The sequence below is a fragment of the Ruditapes philippinarum genome, unplaced genomic scaffold, assembly GCF_026571515.1.
Source record: "Ruditapes philippinarum isolate M1 unplaced genomic scaffold, ASM2657151v2 ctg527_1_1_1_1, whole genome shotgun sequence".
In the NCBI taxonomy this organism is placed as follows: domain Eukaryota; kingdom Metazoa; phylum Mollusca; class Bivalvia; order Venerida; family Veneridae; genus Ruditapes; species Ruditapes philippinarum.
In genome coordinates this window covers 4,583-32,082 of record NW_026865278.1, presented here as the reverse complement: position 1 = coordinate 32,082, position 27,500 = coordinate 4,583, and the positions used below count along the sequence as shown (strand labels likewise).

The following is a 27,500-nucleotide window of genomic DNA, read 5'->3' as shown; positions in this document are numbered from 1 at the left end:
TGATTTTATATGTAAAATTTGACACATGGTCCTTATTGTATTTACCTGTTTATCTAGTAATGATTTTAAATAAAACGGATTTCATACATGCTTATTTTGTTAAAATTACAGTGACAAAATTAACATTTACTATCACAGATACATAGCCGTAAAAAACATCAAACACAAACAATAACAACAACAATATCAAAAACAAGGACAAAACTCCTTGTGGATCTACCAATTTCAATAAAAAAACATATCACATCATATGTGTGTTAAATCAACTAATAGACCGGCAAACCTGGTCAAAAACGCTTTCAAAGCGATGCCAATAAGGATTTTATACTGTCGTCGGAATATTGCTCGATGAAAAATTACTTGAATATTTACCTTATCATATCCATGTAGTACTTGTGAAAGCTATGACCAAATTGAAAAAAATGTAATATATTTAATAGTAGTTTTTTTATGAAAATTGCTTCAAATAAGCAATTAGGAAATTGATAAATGTTTCTGATGAATATGGCACGTTTTTATAAAATTTTACCTGAAGTGGTAGAAATATATTGTCATAGACTATATTTCTACAAAAACTGCATTAAATATATATATTTATTATATAGCTTTTTTGATGATTAGACTATAATTTTTTAAAAGAATATATAAAAAGACGGATTAAAGCCAACATACTTTCATATTTTTACTCTTTGTAAACAATTTGATAAACATTGTTTGCTACATATTTGCTTATAAACACGTGGAATGTAAACTTTATTACTTACAAGCAGTTTGACAAGGCCCATTTTAAATTTATTTCGTTTGGCTTCACCTTTTTATTTTATGAATGAGTATTCATACGAAAACAGGAAATAATTAAAAGAGTGAAAACCAAACGGATGACAATTTAACACAGTTTCCCTTTGATGCAATCAGAAAGCCGTTGAAATCCTTCACGCAGGTTGGAGAAAAGGATGCATGCGTCCCTGACAAGAGTAAATATGTCCATGATGAAGATCGTACCAAAGACTAGAGCAAACAAACCAATTCCAACATAACCAATGTTTGCAGCACTCTGACGTTCATCGCTAGCGCTCTCTTTCTGCGCCGATGCTGTCTGCAAAGCGTTTGGGTCGACCTGAAAGTCAGTAGTTAAGCAAAGGACATGAAATCAAGTATTAAAGTTTTAAAAACTGTGGTGAAATTGTCTTCCTTAATCTTAAATCTACTTTGAGCGAATTATATTCTTTATTAATGTTTCCAAGATATCTATAAACGTTCAACAAGTTAATCATTGTACAGTTACATACAAATTATGGAATAGATTATTTGGTAAACGAACGAAAATGTTTTAAGTGGCGAGGAGAAAGCAAAGGTTAAAAGTTGGAAACACCAAAAAATGTTATGTTTGTTCGTCATATCGATCTCTCAAACTACCAAAATGTAGTACAATGACACAAACAGGTCGGCATAACAAACTCCTACTTTACTTTTCATAAAGCAATATATGGAAAGTCCGACTATTCCAAACGAGTGAAACCATCGTTACAAAAACAATACTGTTTATTTAAAGTTGTATATGAAATCAACAAATATGATTTATATAATTCAAAACATTAGTCTCTATCTTAATCACGTCTTTTACATGACAAATGGTTATATATTTGAATATGTTGTATATTTAACTCTGTTATCGTTCATCAACACTGCTCACAAGACATTTTCATAACAGAAATAATTGAAATGAAATGACAACAAAATCAACAATGCAACACACGTTTGCTTAAATGCTAAATCGTCTATATTTTACATCAATCTCTGTATCTGAGATGGTTACTAAGATAAACTCTTGAAAAAATGAATGAATAGTGAACAGTTCTGGATATTGCAAAAACAGGGACGTACCTTTAGTTCACTTTGTATTTGCTGAATATCTTCCTGCTGGGCTTCAACAAGTTCATCGTGTGTCAGGTTTTTCTGAGACTCGTATTTCTCTACCCAGGCACAGCTGCAAGTGCATACGGTCCAGCACTGATCCTTAGGTTTTTTGATTTCCAGACACAATGGTTCTGTTGGTGCAGTAACTATTACAGGTTCTTTCAGCACATATGAAAATAAAAGACAATTGATCAACTCGCTATAAAATACAAAATAAAATAACTGTTTTAAGTATTCACAAAATATTAGAATACAGTTTTTGTTCATTCAACAGCAAACAGACACATTCTTCAACTTTATATTCGGAAAGAAAGAATATGAAATTATGTTCATTGCGTTTAAAGGAACACAAGAAATAGCTTAAACATTGCTTAATCCTAACACGAAACGTCTTGACAACTTAACTAAACAATAATAAAATTAGATAAGAATTTGTAACAGAGTTACCAACGTCCCCGCCTCGGGGAAGTTTATATGAAGCATAAAATTGTGCTATTTTCAAAAGATTTTGGTATGGATCTCAGAACTTTTAGTCCAAAATATGATCAATGCTCGATCTGCAAATGCAACAATAAATCTATTAAAGAAATAAAAATGAAACACATAATTTAAAAATCTATAATGTTAACATTTGATCTCTAAGTGTGACCTTGACCATGGAAGTAAGGGTGCAGGTGTTGTGCATGACATATTGTCTTATAATTGTAACAATTTGTATTTTCAAAATCCATTAAACTATAAAGAAGTAATAGATGATGTTCGGACACAAAACATACCCGTTAACCGACTATGTTAATCTTTGACCTTTGAATGTGACCTTGGAGATAGGGACCCATGTTTCGCGCCTGAAATATCGTCTTATTATTGTGAATGTTTGTGCATTGTATTTTTAAATCCCTTGATCTATGAAACAGTTATTGACTGGACACAAAATATACCATATAACAGACTATGTAAATCTTTGACCTCTAAGCGTGACCTTGACCTTGGAGTTAGGGATGCAGGTGTTGTACTTGACATATTGCCTTATTATTGTGACTATTTGTGCCAAATTATTTTAAAATCCCTTGAAAAACTATGAAGAAGCTGTAGATCGACACAATATATACCCTACAACAGACAATGATAATTTTTGACCTCTAAGTGAGACCTTGACCTTGGAGGTAGGGATGCAGGTGTTGCTCATGACACATTGTCTTACTATAGTGACTATTTGTGCCAAGTATTTTCAAAATCCATTGATAGATGAAAAAAATTATGAACCGGACACAAAATATACCCTATACAGACTTGTTAATCTTTGACCTCCAAGTGTGACCTTGACCTTGGAGGTAGGTGACTGACGATTGTTGCGCATGACATCGTCTCGTTGTGAACAATTGTGGCAAATATTTACAAAATCCTTTCAAAGATAAGAAAATTATATACCGACACGACATATACCCTCAAATAGGCAATTTTGACCCTGAATGAGCAAGTTCGACCTTAGAACATAGAGGTAGGGGTCTGTTGTTGCGCATGACACATTGCCTTATCATAACAAACATTTGTGCCAAGTTATTTCAAAATCATTTGATAACTGACAAAGTTATGGACCGGACACGAAAGTGTGATGGACGGACGTTCGGACGTCCGGCCGGCCGGAATGGAATAAAGGGCAATTTCTTTTGTTATTTTCTATTGTTTAATAGAGGGCTAAAGGCCCTTATTCTATTGTTACGGAATGAACTCTATTGTTCTCTTCTGGTTTGTTTACAGTTAGATGGCCACCTATCCCATTCGGTAATGCAGACATTCGGACAGACGGACGGAACCTATTTCTATATTTTTTTTTTCTTCTAAAAGGCGGGGGACAAGAATGATAACGGGAAAATATGTTGAAACATTTAATTCTTCTATTCAAAGCTCGTGTGAGACTCCATAAAAGTCCCGGACATCAGTGCAGCAAACTTTGTAGATGTGCATCTGAATATGCAGCAGACAAAGTTATTGACACACCATCCATTTATAAATCAGGTTGTTTTCTATTCAAAGTTCTAGTGATCTCGAAAGGGACCATTTTGATATAATATATCGCTATTAATTGCAGTAAATTTTCCATTGATACAGACGCTACACCTCAAATTTGAAGTTTACATTGGCAGTTAGTTTCAGAAAGAGCAAAAGAGCATTGTTCTCACAAACAAATAGCTTTCTCTCAGCGTTTACTGTTAGTAAGTTTAAAAACCTTTACCATTTAATTCTTCAACACAGTCATCGCCAAATCCTCCATCGAGATCGTAATCTGTGAAAGAAATATTCTTTTCCAATTGAAGCATCTGTTATATATCATAAATCACGAAAAAGTATAATTTCATCTGGCATGTACAAATTGCATAATTTTACCATGCATTATCAACTTCATAGATTTAACAAAAAGGAGTTGAAACACTTACGTGTCGTCACAGGAATTATAAAATGGTTATACTTATAATAACATGACTTCAAGATAAGAGCATATATTGTTCTGGCCTTTTTAAATCATTAGTTTACATTATTTACAATTAATAATTTTATAAAGTATATACACGTTACAGTTAATAACACATCTATTTCAAAACAAGACTAGTATGGAAGACAAAGTCCTAGAAAAATTCTTCTCTAAATAATTCGGGATTAAGCTACATGCCTCCAGATGAGTCATATTATCTAATATTCTATTTCAATAAAATCAAATTTGCGAAAAATGTACTAAGATGTAAGTTTCAAGATTCAAGTAATATTTTACATATTATGTGCGATTAATGACTGATTTTCAGTATTTACAGCTATATTTCTACTGCGTTACTAACAAAGTAAAGCTATGCTATCTATGCATATTTTGAGCACTTTTTTTGGTAATTAACATGGTTTGTAAGTGCCATCTTTAATGCGTAAATTGCTTCCTTTTGATCCTTCACAATATTACACTTTCAAATACTTTTTCGAAATTTTCATGAAATAAACATGAATCTGAAGGCGTGCTGCTTGAATTCCAATACGCACATTTTATTTTCTTCATCTCGCCTTGTAACTTGTTTTCATTTCTTTCCCTTTTTTCAGATTTTTCTTAATAAATTTTGTTTAAATTTGCATGTCAGAATAAAAGACGAATGACATTTGTATGTGATTATTATATGTAATTCAAAAATTAAACAATATGGCGATAAAGGTCGGTTGATGAATTATTTTATCTGCAACCGCTTAAGCGTTTGATTGACCTCTGCTAAATATAGGCAAAATATAAAAAAAATTAACTCCTGTTATCAAATTTGATTATACCAATTTTTCGATACAAGCAGCAAAATATTTGTTATACTTAAGTCATGATAGCTGTTGTCTACAACTCAATCACAAATATCCTTTATCCTTTCTGTTTTATTACTTTATTACCATATACCACATACCATGTTTTTATATATAAAGTAACAACATTTAGGGTGTTTCAAGGCCATTGTGGCAAAAATTTAGGTAATCATGCAATTTTTTGTCGCCTTGCTGCTCGGCATTATTTTTCCTAAATGGACCAGTGAATGAACGTACATGGAAATGATGTAAACAACTACCAGTGACGTTCAAGATGACTCCTGAATAAATTATAGTCACATGCAAATAAAAGTTTAGGTTTACAGTATCGATATGAAGACATTTTAAAAACAATAAAAACCACACAATTTGTCAACATCTAGGGCTACATCTCCAGATAGATCTATAGAAACGATCAAATTATGTACAACAAAGCAAGTACTGGAACCATCAACAAGACAGGGGAACAATCTGATTCATGCATGGGAGCTAGATTTGTGACTTTACGACAGATTCACTATCGCAGATTGTCGAGCAACAACCAAGTATTAACCTCTATGTTAACATGTTTCAATATTCTGTGTCACAACAGCAAGAGTCCAATGGCCGTTTTTTGTGTTGCGCTTTTTTCCAGGCGTTTCCTTGTCACAAATATCACTCTTTTTCGTAAGCCATAAGAGTGACATTTTTTTTCAGCTGCAAAGAGTACGTACTTTAAACCACTCTCAAAAACTCAGACAAACAGTATCTGCTATAATACTTACTTCTCAATGAGTGTGTCTTGTTGACTATTAAGGAATCATACCTGTCGAATTCATTTAAAATAAGCGATATTTCTATTTTCGTATTTCTTCTAAGGGTTGGTCATAATTTTAGTTGTTCATATTTTTGCGAACAACAAGTTAACAAATCTTTCTCACAGATGAAAAGTCTGTTGGAGTTTGAAAAGAAATAGTTGAAATATAAAACAATTACAAGTATATAAGAGATTTCTTTTTTGTGTTTGTATTCTCACTCTTAGTCGTAATCAGTAAAATATTTCATCGATTAATCCATACAAATGTAAGTAGTATTATATTAATCCGAAAAAAGTGGTGGGTATACAACAAAATAACTTTCAAGAAACACCAGTAGGTAAGTATGTAACATTTCATTTGAGTAACAACAAACCTATCGGGCTTTTTCTGCATACGTTATTTATTTATTTACTACTAGTATTTGTTTTATAAAAGACTGCTACGTAACTCTTTTTTCCTACATATGTCGTGATTTATTATGTCGCTTTCCCTACCCATATAACTTACCTTCTCTATATACGCCATAAGGACCAAAACATGTATCTTCATCTTTCAGTCCATCGCAATCATTGTCTATACCGTCACCAACAGATTCTTGTATTGATATGCTGCAAACATCTCGATCCTAGAATACAAAACATCGTAACTATTTCGGTATGCTTTTCAGTAAAACTTAACCAAGAAATTGTCTAAAACCACCAGTAAGTGCATATATATACTTAACCCGTCCTATTGTAAAATAAGAAGGCATTATAATGTGTCATAAGATAAGAATCGCAAATTTTCATTCGTTGATACCAACTTCATATTATTCTAATTCAAAGGATAAGATCTATATCTTACAGTGCATAGGTAAATGGAGTAGCATGTTTACTAAGCATCAAAATGGCAGACACTAGCCACTTATAATTACACTTTTCTTAAAAGAATGGAGAATAAAAAATGAAATTTTTATTGGAATCACATTTTTTTCTTACAACATAAAAGACGAACTGGCGGATTTCCCCTCCATAATTTAAAGCCTAACATCTTATGGTATAACCAGGGTAGTTTTGTAATATATCGTTAAACAAATTTATCCCAGATACATTATAAGCAATAAAAAGATGTATTTCTTTTGTTTACTATTCACTTACCGTTTGTAAAAATGCAGCTTTACTGTTGCCTGGAACCGAAAACCACTTTTCTGTACCAGATTTTACAATTGTAATCTCAAATCTATCGCTTCCAAGCATCTGTTGCCTATAAAAAGGTTCATTGTCGTCTGCAGACTTTGGTTTTATGGCGGAATTGAGATTTCCGTCAATATAAAATGTTTTAATCTCTGTCACATCAAAGCTATGAAGGCTGCTCATAATTTTGTTTGGAACTGACGTAATCATCGTGTCATGAAAATTTTGTGTTGGAGGTAACAAGGTGTATGATGATTTACTCTCGTCTGTAGGGTCGTACAGATACAACGCCACAGCTATATTTTCGGATGCCTTGATTCGATAAGCAACTGAAACGTCTATTTCTTGCTCAAGCTTATCCCCTCTGCTATATATGGCATGAATAGCATCAAATCCTCCAGATACATTAACTATTGTGTTGTCGGCATTAGATACAATTATAAGCCTTCCGTCAAATGGTCTGTTCATGACATCGACCTCAAATGCAGGAACAGTATATTCAGTTGACCAAGTGTTTGTTGGCATTAGCTGAGTGTAATGGTTACCTTTTGTAATATCTGAAAACTTATCTGCGCAAAATACAGTAGATGGCTTATCAAAAAGAATTGAAGTTCCGGTAAGGTCGTTTCCATTTTGCGAAATTAGAACCTTTGCATCTTTGTCCTCAATTTTCGCATCAAAAATATCAGATGAAGAAGCTAATTTGATGGAATAATATACCTTAAGGTTTACGATGTCATGTTCGGACACAAAATAACATTTCTTAGTACTTTCATTGTCATTTTCAACTGGCATAAAGTGAGTGCCAAACGTGTCCACGGGATATATTCGAGCACTTACAATTTCTTCGGCAACTTTTATTGCAACGACAACGGCAACATCGTCATCAGACGTTATTTCATAAACGTACTTCAATCGATAACTAACCGTACAGTCATAGTATATTTCTCCATTATCATTTCGTGTCCCTTGACGAACATATTCTGGATGCGGTTGATCATATGTGTTAAGTTCAGTGAAAGCGACGTTTGTTTGTTGATTAAGAGGGGATACAACTATTGAACAAGCTGTAACGTCCGAACTAGATATAGGAATTCTGAATAGAAATTTACGTCCATAGCTATCGGCGAAACCTTTTGAATAAAAGAAATAAAAATAAAACATAGAAAACATCTTAAGAATAAGATGTGAGATACGAAAATATTCAATAAAGCTTATTATTATATGATCTATAAATAGTCTTAAAATTACTTTCTCCGATTTGTTTAGATGTAATTTTTCGTAAAAAAAAAACTAGTCAATATCAGAGTACATTCACTGTTTTTTCTTCTAAAAATAGATTTTAGAATAGATTAGAGGTCCATATTTGTATAATATCCTCTCCTTCTTTCCTGCTGCGATGACACAAATTATTTTACAAGGAAAGTCAAGCTTGAGAAATATTAAAGAAAATATAAAAATGATTTTATTGAAAGTAAAAAAGATTTAAGTTATAATTTGCATGTTATGTGCGGCTAATGTCAGATTTTGCATTATTTATCACCAAATTTTTACTGCGTGACAAAACGCAGTAAGGACATTTTTTTGCATATTTTGACCTGCTTTTGGTAACTATAACAATATTTTGGTTTTTAAAACACTTTCAAAATTTTCATTAAAAGAAGCATGGATCAGAAGGCATGCGGCTTTAGTTAAGTATGTTACGTTTTTCATGTCGGTGCTACTATTACATGTATTACAAAGTTGTTAAGACATTATTATTGTCGGATAGTATCAAGCCATGTGTAAATGTGCGATTAGCAACTGTTTCCGTCATTAATCGTGGTAACATAAAACTTATTCTACCATTACTACCGCTACTGGTATTACAACTGCTGATGCTACTTCTGCTATTTCTGCTACTACAAATGCCACTGTTACTTGACATTCTTCAACGTCTACTGCTAATAATGATAACGATAATAATTAAATAATAAGTTAACATTTTTATATCACAGTAACCAACTAAGCCTTTTAAAACGCAATATTAGTGGGAAATTCGGAGAGCAGGACAGCACAGCCCGCACAGCGAGCGATACGGTAACTTTTATCTTCAAATGTGATGGCTTAATTTGAAAACTTTGACAGAAAGAACTGAAGAAAGGGTAATTGGAATGTCTGTTCTTCAATTTGCAGGTAAATCGGTTACCAATCCAATTATTTAAGAAGTACGTCAGGAATCAGTACATTCTGGTTTTCTGTCATACTACAGTTTCCATTATAAATGGACATTCGGGACAAACTGCTTATCAATTCTCATACAAAGTTTTGTGCCGAATAGTGAATCTTAGGACTCTTAGCAGATACACAATCGTTGGACAAATACGATCCTATTTATGAACAATTAACTGTTTCAAATTCATTTGATAACATTTGATAAAATATATTCAAAGAAATACTATTTTACATAACTCAAATTGATAAAATAAGCAGAAACAGCCGTCGAGTCAATATCAACTTCCGGTAGGTGTCCCATTTTACGACTTGGAATTCTTGATAAGTAGGATCTATTACCCAAATTTAATTCTAAGTGAATTCATGTTTGCCTATGAATGATGACATTCAATTTAGATATCAAATAAGAATGTCACGTCCGTATTTAAAAAATAAAAAATAGTGTCAGCGAATTGCGGAAAGTGTGACTTAGTGTTTGGCTCTAGAAAAATTATTGTGCAGTCACCTGGAGGTTTTTTCAATATTATATATCGTATAATATGATATTTATTCTGTCAAAGAACTCGTTTTGAAACATTTCCATATTAATTCATATTTAGAAGTCGTACTTGGCCCTTGTATTTAAATATAAATAAGCAAATAAAAAAGTTGTGTTTCAATTTATTTATTTCATTACCTTTTTATTGAATTGATATATTGAAACGTCCATATCTATGTATTGGTCCGTGTAAATCATCAATGACATAAATCACTTTGTAAATTTGTAATGTCATAGTTTGTGTTTCTTATAAACGGGGGAGAATCACGCCGTTGCTTGCCCAAACAAACAAGATGGCGGATGCAGCAAAAAGTAGGGTTTTCCATTTTTTCTCTTAAATTCGTGATGTTCTAATGTAAATGTACATATAAAAACCTTCTTCACACGTTTCCTAGCACACAGGATTTTGTTTCATGATTCGTCTCGTACCTTATCTGACTTGCGCGTAGGGAGAGAATTTTCCACAGGTTTGATCGTGGTAACGTGCGGCTTCTTCTTTAAAATTCACTGCTTCGTTTACATATATGTATATTAACTGAAACCACTGACTTTAAATACCATTGATATTTTGTGCGCCATACGTTATCATTACCGGAAAATGCCCCGATATTAATATTTTGAACAGTTATTCTAGATAGAATGGGCAGGGATGCTTACTTGACAACATATTACAACTTTTAAAGCCAGTGGTTTCAGTTAATACGCATATATGTGAAAGAAACAGTGAATTTGAGAGAAAAAGCCGTACGTTACCACGATAAAACCGGTTGAAAGTTCTCTCGCTTCGAATCTGGAGATGAAGTACGGAACATCACGAAAATAAAATCATGTGTGCCAGGAAACTTGTGGAGAAGGTTATTTTATGTACCTTTACACAAGAACATCACGAATTTCAGTGAAAAAAAGGGAAAACCTACTTTTGGCTGCATCCGTCATCTTGTTTGTTTGGGTAACGAACGGCGTGATTCTCCCCCCATGTATAAGGAACGCAAACTATGACATTACACATTTACGAAGTGATTTATGTCATTGATGATTTACACGGACCAATACATATAATGTAATGTATGTCAGCTTACCGTGTTTCAATCATTTTACCTTTTCTTAGTTAAACAGAATTGTATATTTAATTTGATCTACAACAACCACTGTGGATCCTACTTAGCCTGGGATAAATGAATCAAGATAATATCATATCCCTGATTTTGAGACTATAAAATGCTTTAGTTAGAATTCCACCAATTAGATTAATATTTGAGCTGCAATCCTTTAAACTCAACTACTATTGTAACGTAAGTGACACTAAGTTTGCGTACATGTGCGTGTGTGTGCGTGTGTGTTTTGTTAAGTTCACCTTTTTTATAAAAAAAAATCTCTGCAGATATTGGGTATGAGATAAAATGGTCATCATTGTATGAAAGTATCAGTACTATCGCCGACGGCCGATCATGTTTGTTTATTATGTTGTCAGTGCATATGAATCAGTAAATATAATTATAAGCCTACTCTTTGGCAAATCTAATAGTTAGAACATTAGTGTAATATCGTTTTCATTGCATGGCTTTTTTATATTCCAGTGCCGTGGATTATGTGATCAGTCAATACTAATAATGATAAAAGAGTTACATGACAATACTGATAAGAATACAAGTTAAATACAATACTAAAAATGAATGAATTTAAGTAAACATTTTTAGGTATTTTACTTACATTTTCCACAAAACTTTGCACAATTGTACATAACGAAATCTGTGAGTGTACTATCGGAGCACATGCTAGAACCATATGCAGAACAGTTTGTCCATCTATCCATACACCGCCAGTCTGATGGCAAAAATACATCCGGATTGAATTACATTTTAAACATTTGTAGAGTCCTTGGAAATATCAAAGTTTGAATTCTGATCAAATTGCATCACTTTATTTTTGTATCGTCGGCTTGCTTGTCATTATGGATTAAGCTTCGTTTACATATTCTATATACAAGCTTTTTGTAAATTATTCAACAGGCAATGAAAGCAATTATCTTTAGAATCAACGTTCGGCTTGCGTCCGTTTAATGTTTTGGGCTGACTAGGAAGTCACTACAATGCACTTATAAAGTTCTGTGCGCTAATTCTCATATCATACTGCACTCTACTACAAACAGAATTGTAAACGCTCAACGAACATGGAAATCATATTGTTTAAATAACAAAATTTCTAATAAAATTTGGTAACTGTTGTTGGCAGTAAACTTTAATATTTTGCGTCTCGCGGTTGCACGCTGCTAAATAGCAGTCCGTAAAATCGTCATAATGCCTGTTCAAGCAGTCCTTATATTTTTTGTCGGACCTCTGACTTCATTGTTAATATTATATTTTTTAAAGGCGCGCTGACACTTATATAAATTAAGAAGGAACACATTTATCTAAGGTTTAATATTGCACGATATGAAATGATTAGAAAAAAAGATGCTTACACACCATATGACCACTGTCCGTCATAAAAAAGACTTCTTGCTCAATCTAGCTTTATCTTGGCATGTTAGAATTGAAATTATCCTCTTAAATTTGGTTGTTCTATCCCTTTTTACGTTGGTTGATATATAGTATATGAAGCTTTGATACATCGTGAACAACGTTAATACCCTTTTAATATTGTCGCCTACTCTTTATGTGTATAAATATTAAATTGATTCTTCATAAATGCAGATACATTATCCGGCAATCCAAGACAAATATGTTGAAAATAAAAAAGCAACAACAGTAAGTTAAAATTTGCCCTTAACGTAAACATGTGGGAGCCAATTTTTATAGAAATGACCTAGAGATTTCAGATTCAATTAAGCAGGTGCTTTTTATATCCACAATCAAACGAACTTGTTGTCAAATTGTACTTCTGCAATATGGAGGGCGATCGTTGCCAAAATTCCAGATATGTAATGTGTTCCTTTTGAAAACTACTTTTGAAAATGCGAACATGTATGTCTAGCTTTTTTGATTGTATTCGTGCATAGCAAATGATATGCCTCTTAATCCAATCTTTTAATTAAAGGTACCCGCTTTTAAATAACAAGTTTACATGCAAATCTTAACAATTGACCTAACATGGAGAACAACAACAAATTTACAAGTTCGTATCTTCCATTGCATATAATACATAAGCATGTTTACACACTTGTAGATATCTATCTGTACCTGAAAAATATAAATGAAATGTAAAACTCGAATACAGAAAACATATTTTAATAAAACGTGTTTCCAGTCGTAGAACTACAACAGTACGTTTACACAGTAACATGTTTAAAATGACAAAAGTAGATTCACAAAGTTAAACGATTTTAAGTCATGCATGACGCCCCGCCCCTCTCTGGGTATTTACGATCTTCCATTACGGAAATGTACGGACAGGTATAATACCCGTCGTCTCTCTCCTATTTCTCAATAAAGTGAAGGAAGACACGGCGTCCATTCTAACTTTTTTTTTTATTTCTATAAAAAGTCAAATATTTTTGGTATCAAATGAAAGATTACTCCATAAGCTTTCCATGAGTGCCTCGGAAATAAAAATGAATTCATAGATGTATTGAAATTTTTGTTTCAAAATGTATCATTTTTTCCTCTGAGAATTGGTAAGAAAAACACGGCGTTCCCTCTAAATTTTGGATTGAAATAAAATTGTGCTTCATACGATTTATGATATATAATTATATGCCTAAAATAAAAATGAATTAAATCAAAATGAATTAACTTTTTGTTTAAAAGTTTATCATGTTACTTTCTGTAAAATAGAGAAAATAAGAATCCCTAAAGAACGCTCAAAACGACAAAATTGAGAATGTTGCAGGCTCGGTTTGATTGAGCCTGTTCACGGTAATAGAAAGAGCAAGTTACCGTCCACGCCCCCTAGCACCGGCTTAAGCAAAATTCAACATGAACTGGTACAATTTTGAATTTTGAAACATCCGCAGATGTGTTATTATGGCGATTATCATGAGACCTTCAATGTGACACGTAAGTACCATACCATGAAAAACCGCATTTGGTCCCTAAGTAAAAAAACAAAACACACTCTGAAATTCAGTAAGAGAAACATGGCGTGGCGCCCCCTACTTACTTTTTTTATTTCTTGGTCAATTTTGATAATTTTAGACTCAAGTAAAAGAATCCTTCATGAACTTTCTAGTGATGCCTTAAAAATGAAAGTTAATTACGTAGAAGTATTAAAAATTTTGTTTCAAACTTATCGTTGATTATTTTTCCTTTCTTAAAACCACACTCATATATTAAGTTAAAAAATCACGCTGCTTCCTTTAGATACTTTATTTAAAAAAGAAAAAGAATATTGAATGAAAGTTAAGACCATAAGCTTTGAACAAGTAAATTACAAATCTGGAAACAAAGTGATCCCTCGAAAGCATTAATCACAACAAAATTACATAAAAATTAAAGACTCGGTTTGATTGAGTCTGTACATGATGGATAATGAACAAGTGCAACATCCCTCACGCCCCCTAGCACCGGCTTGAACGGTACTCAATTCTCGACACTTAATAGCGTTGGCATCAATGATCCCGAAGGACCAGAAAAATATAACAACACTGAAGTGAAGTGCGGGGCATCTTTTTACAGCTGCCACACGGCACTTGACACCTGCTGTTGTGAAGTATAACAATCTGGAAACAAAGTGATGAAGTTGATTGAAGTTGGTCATTGTTCCCCTAAAAGATTTCCAAATCGCCGATGTTTCTCAGGAATATATGATAAACAAGATCAACAAGGAAAGGTGGCGCTCAATGAAAGCAACCCCACATGACCCAGCAACAAGAACAAGTGGCAAGGAGCCCAGGCGGACCCCAAACAAAACACAGGACAGGGCACTAGGCAGAGCACGGACAGGCTATAATCACTAAAATGATAAATAACTTGTAACTGATAAGAACACGATGTTAAATAATAAGTTAATGCCTAAGTTATCTTCATCATAAATGGTAAAATCAGCAATTTTCAAGTGATGTTGCTAGTGACAAAAATTTTGTAACAAATGTAACAAATATATGTTATGAAAAATGCCGTATGTTGTCCTTCAGTTTTATTTAGAAATATGGGAGAGGCGCCGTTTTATACTTGTCCGCAATAGAAGTTCGTAAATACTCCGAGAGGGGCGGGGCGTTATGCTTGACTTAAAATCGTTTAACTTTGTGAATCTACTTTTGTAATTTTAAACATGTTACTGTGTTAACGTACTCTTGTAGTTCTACAACTGGTAATACGTTTTCTTAAACTCTATTTTCTGTATTGAGGATTTACATTTCATTTGTATATTTCAGATCTATAAGTGTGCAAACATGCATATGTATTGCATGCAATGGAAAGTACGAACTTGTACATTTGTTGTCGTTTTAGATGTTAGGTCAGTTGTTACGATATATATGTAAACTTGTTATATAAAGGTGGGAACCTTCAATTAAAAGATTGAATTAAGAGGCATATTATGTGCTATGCACGGGTACAATAAAAAATGGTAGGCATACAAGTTCGCATTTTCAAAAGTCATTTGAAAAGGAACACTTTACATGTCTGGAATTTTGGCAACGAACGCCCTCCACACTGCAACATCAATGTAAGAGGACTAGTATTCTGACAATCTAAATACGACAAATTCTAACAGTATTCTGTTGATAAGAAAAAATATAGTCAGATAACAAAAAAACCCGCATTTCTGACAGAGGATTTCCAGTCATTTTTGCACCTAATATGGAGGATATGTTCTTTTTTAATATCATTTTATTGACATTGACAATACACTTACCTGATTCGTAAACATCACATCCTGCTTTATCAATAAAATCTGTAATTTTAAATGAAAAAAGGCAAGTTTATATATAGCATGTAATCATACACGCAAAATAAGTTAATTAAATTGAATTTGATAGTATAATTTGAAAATAATTGTATCAAATAAGTTGCATGTAGGTTTATAATTCTCTAAAACTGTTTCAGGAACTTCACATATTTTAATAGAATAACTACACTCGGCAATCTGATTAATACTCGGGGGCTACGCCCCTTCGTACAAATCACATAGCCTCGTGTTTCGATGCTCTTTCTATTACACATTTATTTAAAATTAGCAGAAATCAATATTAATAGTCTTATACGAGGGGAAGTCATAAAATATCCGGACTTTTGACTCGTTCTCAAAAACCATTCAACATTTTTAAAAAAAACCTTTCTACTCTTTTTCAAAATATTCACCACCTACGTCTACGAACTTTTGCCATCTTCGTGGAGGCTTTTGTATTCCCGCCGTGAACCATGACGTAGACCTATGTTTCAGGTACTGTGTAACAGCAGATATCAAAGCCGCCCATTGTCTTACATTTCTTTCCAGCAAGCATTTTTTTCAGTTCTGGAAACAAATAAAAGTTACAAGGGGCGAAGTCTGGGCTATAAGGAGGGTGAGACAACAATTGCCATTTGTAAGAGTTGATAACCTCCACTGTAGCTGCGGCGGTATGGGAGGGGGCGTTATCGTGAAGAAGGAGGACATTTTTCTGTCCTAACCTGGGACGCATTTGTTTCAGCTTTTCTCTGAGATTTTTCAGAATTACTTCAGAATAGAACTTGGCGGTGACAGTTTGACCTTTTTGCATGAAATGAGTAAGTATCATTCCTCGTGAATTCCAAGAGGCAACAAGCATGACTTTACCACCCGAAGGAGACAGCTTAAGCTGTGTAGGAGGTGGGGAACCAGCTCGTTTTCACTGCTTTGACTGAGCTTTTGTCTCAGGTTCGGAATAATGAACCCACATCTCATCTCCAGTGATAATGCGGTTCAAAAACTTATCTCCTTCACGATTGAAACGGCTTAAATGTTCTTTTGCATTGGTTACTCTGTTTGCCTTTTGATCTGCGGACAGCTGTCTAGGCACCACCTGGCACTTACCTTGCTCATGCTTAGGTGTAAAATCGTGTGTGCCGATGCCTTACCGATGCTTAACTTGTTGGCTACCTCCTCCAAAGTTACTCGACGATTTTTGTTGACAAAAGCTTTTAACATTTACTACCATTGTTGGGGTCACCGCCTCAGCTGGCCGCCCAGTCCTAGGCCTGTCACAAACACTTGTTCTGCCTTCACGAAACTGAGAAACCCAGTTGTAGAAGGTTGAACGTGATACACATTTATCAGAAAATCTTTTTGAAGCCTCTAAAAGATGTGGCAGGGCTTTTCACCTTCTGCAACCAGAAACTTTATTTCTCTAACAAAGAGTCCATGAAAGACGAAACACATATCATATATCAGAGGGCAAAATACTGTGTATACACAACTATCATTGAAAATAAACTGACCACGTTATTAGGGAATGAATGTAGTTTTCACCAATATATAATGTGTGTATATAGCTGCACGTGGGAAGAGAAAAGCATGAAAATGCCGGATATTTTCTGATCGTCCCTCGTATTAGACGATTTTAAAGATTGTTATATCGATTTTTTTTGTAATATGAAAAAGAAAAAAAGATTAAACCACATACCCCAATTAAAGGCTGCGTCGGATGCTACACCCATCAATTTAATCATTTTAAACGGACTAGATACTTCGAAGAAGCTTTCTGTTTCATTTCCCGTGCATTTGGTGTCGTCGTATTTGCCAATCCCGAAGCAAAAATAGTTTTTTGAAGCCTCAGTCTTTTGAGTAAACCAGAAAAAAGCCATGTCCGTTTTACAATTCCACTTTGCACTGTCTTCAGAATTAAATCTGTTTGTAAAAAAACAACATAAGTACGCTTGTAGAAATACAGATCTTAAAATAAACATGTCAACTGGACTCATTATTTGTATGTATGCAACACGGAAAAAAAACATGAAATAATTAAAACGCTAAAAGCGGCCAACATCCGTAGAATTCACCATACGAAAAAAATATATGTTAAATATATTAACATCTCCCTAAGAACGAATAAATATCCACACACATATGTGTGCAGTTTAAAGAAAAAGTCAAAACAAAAGGCAACACTCAAACGAGGAGAATATGAAATCGAACAATGTTTGAGAGGTCATCAATAGCAAAATACAACAGGACAATTTATTTAACATTGTATAATGTATGTAATAATAACACACGGACATATAGATTTATTGTAATTCTAGTTACTTCCACTGATGTATTTTGTTTTCAGTAAAAGAACTAAGTAGTGCCAAAGTAGGCATTTAAATTAAAGGCTATGTCTCATACTGTATTGAACTCTTACATTATAAAAATGGTCATTTGTTCTAAATAAGTTCAACTTATAATTTTCCTTTAAACAAAGTTTGACCTATTTTTGAAACTATATAGTACATATACGAGGATTGTTCAAAAAGTAATAAAACTAGGAGTCTTATGGTGGCTGATTTGTGTCATTCGTGTTTTCGTTTCGTTTTCGTAGCGAAAACACGCTAATTAGCAAGGGCGCAGTGTGAAGTTTAATAAGTAAAATTTCGCCACGCGGGGGCGCAGACCAAGATTTAAGAAATAAAATTGCGGAGCGCGGAGCGAAAACACGTTAATAAGGGGGCGCAGGGCGACGTTCATAATGATAAAACAACGCCCCGCGCCTCCTCTAATTAGCGTGTTTCCGCCCCGCCAGCCCCAAGAGAAAAATTGAGAATTAACAATTTCAAATGGCGGGATTGATTGCGGAGCGAAAACACGCATATTTTGTTCATAAGTGCAATAAATAAAACGTCGCCCGCGCTGGCGCAAAACGAGATGAAAGAAATAAAACGGCGGGGACCGGAGCGAAAACACGGGGGTGCGGTTCGAGGTTTGATAAATATACTTCGCCCCATACCCCCTCTAATTAGCTATTTTGCCAGCGACAACGCCAAGCATGAAGTCGTGAATTAACAAGTTAAAATGGAGGAGGCGCGGAGCGAAAACACGCTTATTAGCGGGGGCGCTAGTAAGCTTGTTTTGGCTTCGCCCCTCACCGTTTTATTTCTTAAATCTCACTCCGAGCCCCCGCGTGACGAAGTTTTTTTTAATATTTTTTATTACCTTTCGCCCCGTGTCCTTTGTAATTAGCACGTTTTCGCCCCGCGTCCCCGCCATTTAAACTTGTTAATTCTCGACCTTTCGCTTGAATGGGTCGCTGGGCGAAAACACGAATGGCACATATCAGTGACGTCTACATGTTCCACTAAATTTAGATTTTTTGCATATGTACAACGATCGTATATAGGCTACAGTATATTTAATTTTTTGAGGTGTTAGATACCGTGTTTAAACATATATAGCATATCAGGGACCATATGTTTATCTATGCCTGTACGAACAAAAAAATAATCCGTTAAACATTTGATGATTGTCACCTGAGTATGTGTTATTTGTCATTTGCCATTTTTTTATAACAGTCATTTTTCTGAAGAAGATCAAATCTCGAAAGCTAAAGAAAAGCGCTTGTTTTAATTGAACTGATTATAAACATGTATACTTACATTCATCATTTGCATAATGAACATAACGGATATTTTACTTTGAATTTGGACTTCCTTACGAGTTATTATGCTAAGAATAATTTTTTTAAATTGTATCAGTCTAACCTGATTTTATAGAAATGTAGCTTTGTCTGACTCCTACTACTGTTTATATATAGATAATGGTCACTATTTTTTGTAATAACACTTACCGTTTAGTATCGCTTATAACTGCCGCCTGACCCGTTCCACAATCCACTAAACATTTGGTGATTGTCACCTGAGTATGTGTTACTGTAAGGAACACAGAATTCGTGAGGTCACCGTCATTCATGAAGAATTGTAATGCAGCTTCGCCACATACTTTAACTCTCATCTGTAAAACATGTTCTGGATGATCTAGAAGACTAAGCGTGTAGGGTGCTGAGCTGCTCATTGAGGAGTCGAATACTGTACTCGCTTTCCCACCCTCTGCATGATAAAGAATATAATCACACTGGCCTCAATGCGTCAAAATTCAATAAGTTGGATGTTAACATTGATTGTATTGACAAAAAGGTGACATATGGTCGCACGAAATGATGAAATTTGTCATGTAAGGTGGCCTAGATTATGGAATCAGATTCACCTTTTCATCACTTTAAGCATTTTTTTTTCATATTTTTATAAACAAATAGGCTCTAACTGGGAAAGCATCAATGCAATTAAGAGAAAAATCTTTTTATTCCGTCGCAGCATATTTTGTTTTATAATTTATAATTATAAGAGAATTTAATCAAAACAACTACATGTATGTGCATTTTATAACTTTCAGCTGGACATAGACAACGACAACGGGAACTGTCTTTATAAAAGTAGACCATATTTAACAAAATTTCTGCGATAAATACAACACTGAATTCTGCCTTTACTCCAAGTTTTGCAAGAAACAGGGTTTCTTTGGTTAGTAATTAGAAACGGTGAGTTATTGAATCGTGCTAGATTAGATTGATGTGAAGGAGGCAACTTAATTGTCTTGCCTTGCTGGTTTTAAAATATCCTTTGTCCATGAGCTTTTTGATGACATGTACATGAAAAATAGTTTCACCATTTTTTAAACAATATAGTCAAGTTAAAGGCCCATTGATAGATCCCTACTCTGCCTTTTCATTTGAATAACAATAGTTTTTACCACAAACATCAACATGTGCTCTTTCGTTAATAAATATGTTGAGGTGAAATTCGTATTGTATCTACTAATCTTATGATAATACGAAATAGACAGGTCAGGAATCTATGCATTATATCCTAGGAATGCTTTTTAATTTTATTTCCTAAAAACTTTTTTTATTTTTGGTGTCCAGTTATAGTTTCCAAAATGTTATACTCATTGGCCAAGCTTAGTTCGTTTAGTGATCTAACATCGAAGTATCTAACATACTCTAAAACCATTATTTTAACATATTAAAACTCATGTTTGCCCTATTGGCTTTATAATGATGGAAAAATGTTTTCATTTCTGAGGCATAATGTAAAAAAGACAAATCATAGGTAATGTTAAATGGTTTCTGATGAATGCTTGCCTTTCATTTTATTAAGGATATTTGACATTACTTGGGAAAAAAATAAATTACCCTCGTAAAGTGTTGGGTTTTTCTATGCACTAGTAAGTACTTAATTCAGACATATATTTTTAGAGATAAATATGAAACATGTGCTTATTCTACTAGTATAACGTGTTCTCACCATAACAAGTGCCTCCATTATAATTTGGAGAAAATACTTGAGTATTGTCGACATTCTGAAAAAAGAAAGCATAAAACATATACGTCAAAGTATTAGTATAAATGTAAAAATAAAACCTAATTATATTAAAGTTATATTAAAGCTATGAGTGAAACGGAATGAAACACCGTGACTTGATTCATCAGAGGCCAAATGGTCATAAAATTAATTTTTCTGTCAGTGATATATGTAGAAAGGCACACAGCTACAATGTTGACATCTGGTGTACATTAGCTTATCTTACCTCGTTGAAGATAACAGAGGTTGGCATGGTTGCTTGATCGTCACATTTCATTATGCCACTGGCACCGTCTGTATTCTCTATTGTAAATGATAGACTATTAGCTTCGTTAGTACTTATCAAGTAGTCACTGTATTTGATTCTGGTTTTATCTACTTTATTCTGCTTATTGATTATTGTCTCATTTGAAAGCTTCCCTGAAATGAAAAATGATTCATAGAACTTAAAAGGGATTTCAAAGAGCAGAGTATGTCGAAAACAACACGAAAACTTAAAGGGGGTCTTCAAGATTAGTGGATGTGGAAGAAATAACACATAGAGCGTTAAAGATACTTCAAAGTTCAGCGGGTATGCAAAATATTTTTTATTTAGGTTTATAGATAGTCATTAGCTGTCATAATATATCTGATGATATATGATATTCCGAGTTGTTTACCGTTGCAATACTGCCGCCTGTAGTAAATGAAGAATGCCCAAGTGATAACGAGCATAATTTGGCATTAAATTTTTTATACCTGATGTGATGAAGAATGCTCCTTTGACAGGTTTATCACTTTGGCATGCGACCTTGATCTGTCCTGTAAAAGCGTTACGTACTGAGGGAACAACTGTCATGCTGAGGGCTGATGTTTCATTTAAAATAGCATATGTCAAGCCAGTGAACTGTACTACCTATGAAAGTGAAAGACATTGTGCTACATGCTATTGAAGAATATTCAATAATACCATTACAAACCAATGGTCCTTACAAAGCGGAGACGAAACATTTTCTACACTGCCATTGAAAGTGTGACTGAAGACTTTACGAGAAATCACATAAAACAGCTGCTTTATAGTAATGGAAAGTAATACGTGTTCAAGTTGCTGAAAGGTATTTATAATACTATAAGATTTACCATAAAACAACAATTAGAAATTTCAAACATATATAAAATAACATCCTGTGTAAAAATTTGAAGAAAGTTTAACTATCACCAATTTGTAAGAGCTCTACACAGATGCTGTAACAAATTAAATAACTTGGAATATTTAGAACATTTAAATGAATATTTGTGAATTATGACATTACATCTTATTGTAACTTTGCAATACCTACTTGGATTGGATGGGAAGCAATAATATGACTGTTAAGTCCTTTATCAAGGCGTCTCACAGTGGTATGAAATTTGTCTTTCATAACAAACGATGGGTAACCCGTCATTTTCACTTTAGTATCATTCCAGTTGCTTACTATTTTCAGAATGTCACCATAACCGTTCGTGCCTAAATTTGTAACAATATATTCAGATCCCCAATGCGAAGTAGGGACCAGTTGCTCCACTGTATGGGCAACGATGCCTCCATTAGTAACATTCCGGGAGCCAGCAAATACAACAATCGGCATGAAACTGTAAATAACAGTGCCGGTTAAGTCATTAGTACTCTCAAGCTGGAGAGCGTCAAATCTATTTAAAGTAAGTGTCGTATCTCTCTTGGTGCGAATGTAGCTTTTTGACCTGCACAAAACTATTTCTTCAACGTTGCTAGGCAACACTATCGAGATTGGTGTTTTGTCGTTCAAAGCAGCGACCGAGAGTTGACAATAGCCTCCAACGTCACAGAACGTCGCTACAACATAACTGTACACAGTCTGACCTGGCGGTTGATGCGGGCCTGTCAAAGACTCGATTGGAATTCCAAGGTACCCTTCAATATGGTTGAAGTCTTCTCTTATTACAAAAACTTGTAGATTAAATAGACCGTTGGACGAACTAACTATAATTGACTTGTTCGCATACTGTGATCCGTTCATACCATGTGTGTGGTAGAAAATGTATACCTCTTTATCTGCGACAGACATTGTCGATCCGATCTGACCACCAACACCTATTCAATTATTATTTTATTTCATAATAAAACATATCAGATCTTGAAAATTACTGTAAATAAACGTAAAACAAAATATAAAACCCGCAGATATAATACAAAATGGCCAGGGTATATACTGGTGACAAGAGGCTGATCGCTTTCAATTCTGGCAGTTAAAGTCTAAAGTGTGTAAATATTTTAATTTCCTCATACCGGTCAACGGCTGAAACTTAAGCGTTATTATAAATCACCAACTTAAGCGGTATTCTTACTACTCACTTCTAAATATTGGAATCAATCTTCAGGTGCCAGGTTGAATAATTTGCGATCGATTTAAGTATAAAATATATGCTAATTAAGCAGTGTTTTCATGTAATATATACCGACAAACTCGAATCGCAGAATACAACGTTCAGAATGACAAACTTTGGTCATTATTATTGTTGTTTTGTTAAAGATTTGACAATATTTCAAAATGAAATAATCAATAAACTTCTATTAACAACAGGTGTATTCTACTGTGATCATGAACTATTTCTTCCAATATGTTCTTTTCTTTGTCTCTTCAACTGCTCCATTTCGATTGAAATTAGCTCCTAATTTACGCTGCATTACATGCAAGAAATGACATAAGTAGATAACTTCAGTCATATTGCCAACTAATATATTTATACATGCAATGTTGATGATAAAATGGAAAATATCCTACCAGTTATAATCACATCCACTGGGTTAGGGGAAGTTGTGGTCATAACTAGTTCATACTTGATTTGTGGGTTTTCTGTTCCATTCAGTATGTCTTGCCCCGGCAAAACAACTACATACGTCGAATAATTTTGACCTGTAAGCAGTGAAATAAATTGGTATCAACGAATAATAATGTTATAATTTTGAAATGTGAAAATTTAGATATTTATCGAAACTTTTTAAACAAAATTTTTCATTTTTTACTATATAAGCTGATTGTATCTTTTCTCTGAATACAATTATTTATGTTATGAGACAGGAAATGCAAATTGTTAAATCTATAGTAGTGTGTTACTGTGTTTTGTAAAGCGCCAGAGAACTTTTCAATCAATTATGATAGGATTACACCTTATCATTGAATATTTAGAACATAATAAATAAAATGATGTGAGGTAGCTGCATAATACAAGGAATAACTATCAGATGACACCTTTTGATTTTGGGTCACTAGGTCAAAGGTCTAGGTCACAGGGGCCTTAAATGTCTCATTATTTCGATAACTATTTATCACAAAGTCTTCATTCTTTTCTGCCATTATTGAACACTTCCATGTAACCCTTTATGGATGGCAAATTTCTATAACTAAATTATAAATAATGTGAGTCAAGGGCTAGAAAGGGGGCATATATTTCGTTCGACATTTCTTGTTAGTTTTTAGCTGGATTTTTTTAAGAATAAAAAAGTGCGAGCTATTGCCATGTACACTCATGCCTTACTTTCTTGTTGCCATCCTAAAACTTTAACATTGGCTTTTGTTTCATTACAAAGTAGAGTGTCTTCACAACAACCCTTTGGAAAAGACCTTCAAGTAGACCAGACTGAACTTGACCATGACTTAAAATATCTTGACCTTCAAAGTCACAGTGTCAAATGATTAGACTTTAAATTTTGCTCCATATTTGATTTATTTGACTGTAACATTGTTATTCCTTTTAGCTCACCTGAGGAGGTAACTCTATCAATCATTTTGACAAAATTATGCTCCTTTTTCGACTTAGAATTTACTTTAAAGTTTTTGTAATACCTCAAATATTTTCAAAGTCCATCATGACCCCAAACTGTAGACAGGAGGAGGTAACTCTATCAAGCAGTTTGACAGAATTATGCCCCTTTTACGACTTAGAATTTACGTTAGTAATACCTCAAATATTTTCAAAGTTCATTGACATAAGGCTTTGAAACATGCTGAAATTTTATGCTCTTCTTTGAGAGCATAATAGGCCTCTCTCCAAGGCCTATAACTGCAATATGGATTTAAAGAAAACTTTTACCTTTTTCTTTACTGAGAAAATTTTACCTTTTAATCAAGGCTTTTTTTACTATAAAGCACTAAGAATAGTCGAGCGTTGCTGTCCTACCGACAGCTCTTGTTTCGTTAATACTCTAGCAGTCAAATTTTTACCTCAATCATTATCAAACTTTGTCAGGATGCTTGTCTATGTAATTGCTTAGATAAGTTTGGACATGGGTTATCTCAGATGAAAAACTAGGTCCAAGGAGCTAAAAATAGTGGCTACTGTTTTCATCCAAATATCCTGGAAAATGGTCTGAAAGTTTGTTTTGATGATTTCTATGTCAAGTTTGAATATGGGTCACCTGGGGTCAAAAACTAGGTCACACTGCTCAAATATGGAAAATCCTTGTTAACTCTCTAGTGGTCACATTTTTGACTCACCTGTCATGAAACTCGGTCAGGATGCTTGTCTAGGTAATTGCTCAGATGTGTTCGAACATGTGTCGGATGAAGTATTTCAAACTTGGACAAAACAACCATTTGGACAAGACATGCTGAAAGGTTGAACTGACCTTGACCTTTAAAGGACATTGACTGTCAAGTTCAAATTATTGCATTTTGGTTAAGTTGTCATAACTTTGTGTTTTATGTAGGATTTGATTCATACATGGAAAAAACAACACTTGCGACCAAACAGACATGTTGAATGATTTAGATATGATCCTGACCTTTAAATTTCCTTGACTGTCAAGGTCAGATGATTGAATTTATTTTCTTTACTTTGTCATTTATTAATGAAAATTATTCATACATGGACTAAACAACAAGTGTGACTAAACAAACCTATTAAAATAAAAGAAACAAGTTTAATTGGTACGTTAAATTTTCTCCTTAAAAAGCTGTTTATTTGTTTGCTTTTAGAAAAAGTTTTAAAAAAGAGTAAATTGTTGCCCCCACCTTTTGGTGGCTCTTTTTTGTAGATGTAACAAGATCTTTCTAATCAAAGGTGTGTTTGTATACTATAAAAGCATATTTGTATGATTGGTAAATATAACCATCTAAAAAACATTTTAAGTAGTGTATTGAATTATGATTTTGCGTTTTTCGATGTCTTGAACAAGATGTTTGTTACATGTTTGGTTCAGTTTAAAAAAAAAACTTAACTTATTTTTTTAATTTTGACGAGAGAACGTTTCCACTTTAGAAAATGTCTTATAGATAAGTTTTGAAATTTATTTTTTATTTTAAAGAGGTACTTATTCCCTCATACCAGTAACATGACTCTAATTTCTAAATTTACGCTTTTTATGCCCGAAAGAATGTCAGACATATTATGTTATACCCCCTGGTGTCCGTCCATCTGTCCATTAGCCATTTGGTTTCCGTAGCATAACTTAAGTTCCATCTGGCCCACAATATTCAAACTTAATCGGATGATTGTCCATATTGATTAGAAGACCCCTATTGATATTTAGATCAAAGGTCAATGTCACTATTAGTATTACCTTAAAACTAAAAACGGTTTTTCGCTCAATAACTAAAGTATTAATCAACCTACAGCTGTACAATTTATAGGATGAACAGCCATGTGGTTTCTGGAGATAACACAAGTTCCATTTGGCTTACAGTGTTCAAACTTCAAAGGATGATTGTCTACATTGAATAAAAGATCCATATACCAGGGCTGTCCGGAAAGTTCATATACTATTTCATTTTTCACTCTTAAACAATACATACATATAAGAATTTTTGCCAGCAAAAATATACATATCTCATAAACAAATTTGAAAAAAACCATTTAACTGTGATGAATATTAACATTAAAACAGTCTTGACATATAACATAAACAAACAATCACGGATCACTTTGACGTCATAAACGTCAAATGAACGTCTGTTCTCACTCTTTCTCAGAACAACGTCCATGTGATGCCACGCATTTCCGATGTCTGCTGACCCATTGCATTTAAACGTTTCTGTACCAATTTCGATCGAAACCAGATACCACAGATCGGACACCCATGCGTAGTTCCGCCAGGTCAGAAAATTTTTTCCCGCGTAATTCAGACTTCAATCTCGGAAAAACGGAAAATTCCATTGGTGCTAAATCGGGAGAGTAAGGTGCATGTCGTAGTCTTCGGAAGCCAAGGAAGTCAATGGTGAGCAGCGTCTCCTCACAACAATGTGCAGGTGCGTTGTCTTGGTGAAAATACATTTTCTCTATGTCCATATCAGGCCGCTTTTTTCTAATGGCGTGA

At 33.9% G+C, this 27,500-nt stretch overlaps 1 protein-coding gene across 1 annotated transcript; it reads right to left on the bottom strand.

The window, feature by feature from the left end:
- Positions 1-613: 613 nt before the first annotated feature.
- Positions 614-24,102, bottom strand: LOC132728501 (uncharacterized; the record flags this gene model as incomplete). The annotated part of the gene is given in 14 exon segments (XM_060714141.1): positions 614-1,117; positions 1,885-2,075; positions 4,151-4,201; positions 6,546-6,663; positions 7,175-8,343; positions 11,673-11,786; positions 15,756-15,794; positions 17,482-17,705; positions 19,621-19,879; positions 21,134-21,188; positions 21,417-21,610; positions 21,929-22,085; positions 22,510-23,279; positions 23,971-24,102. Coding segments are annotated over 14 exon segments (3,704 nt in total), but the record flags the coding sequence as incomplete, so codon positions are not given.
- Between the last annotated feature and the right edge of the window lie 3,398 nt (positions 24,103-27,500).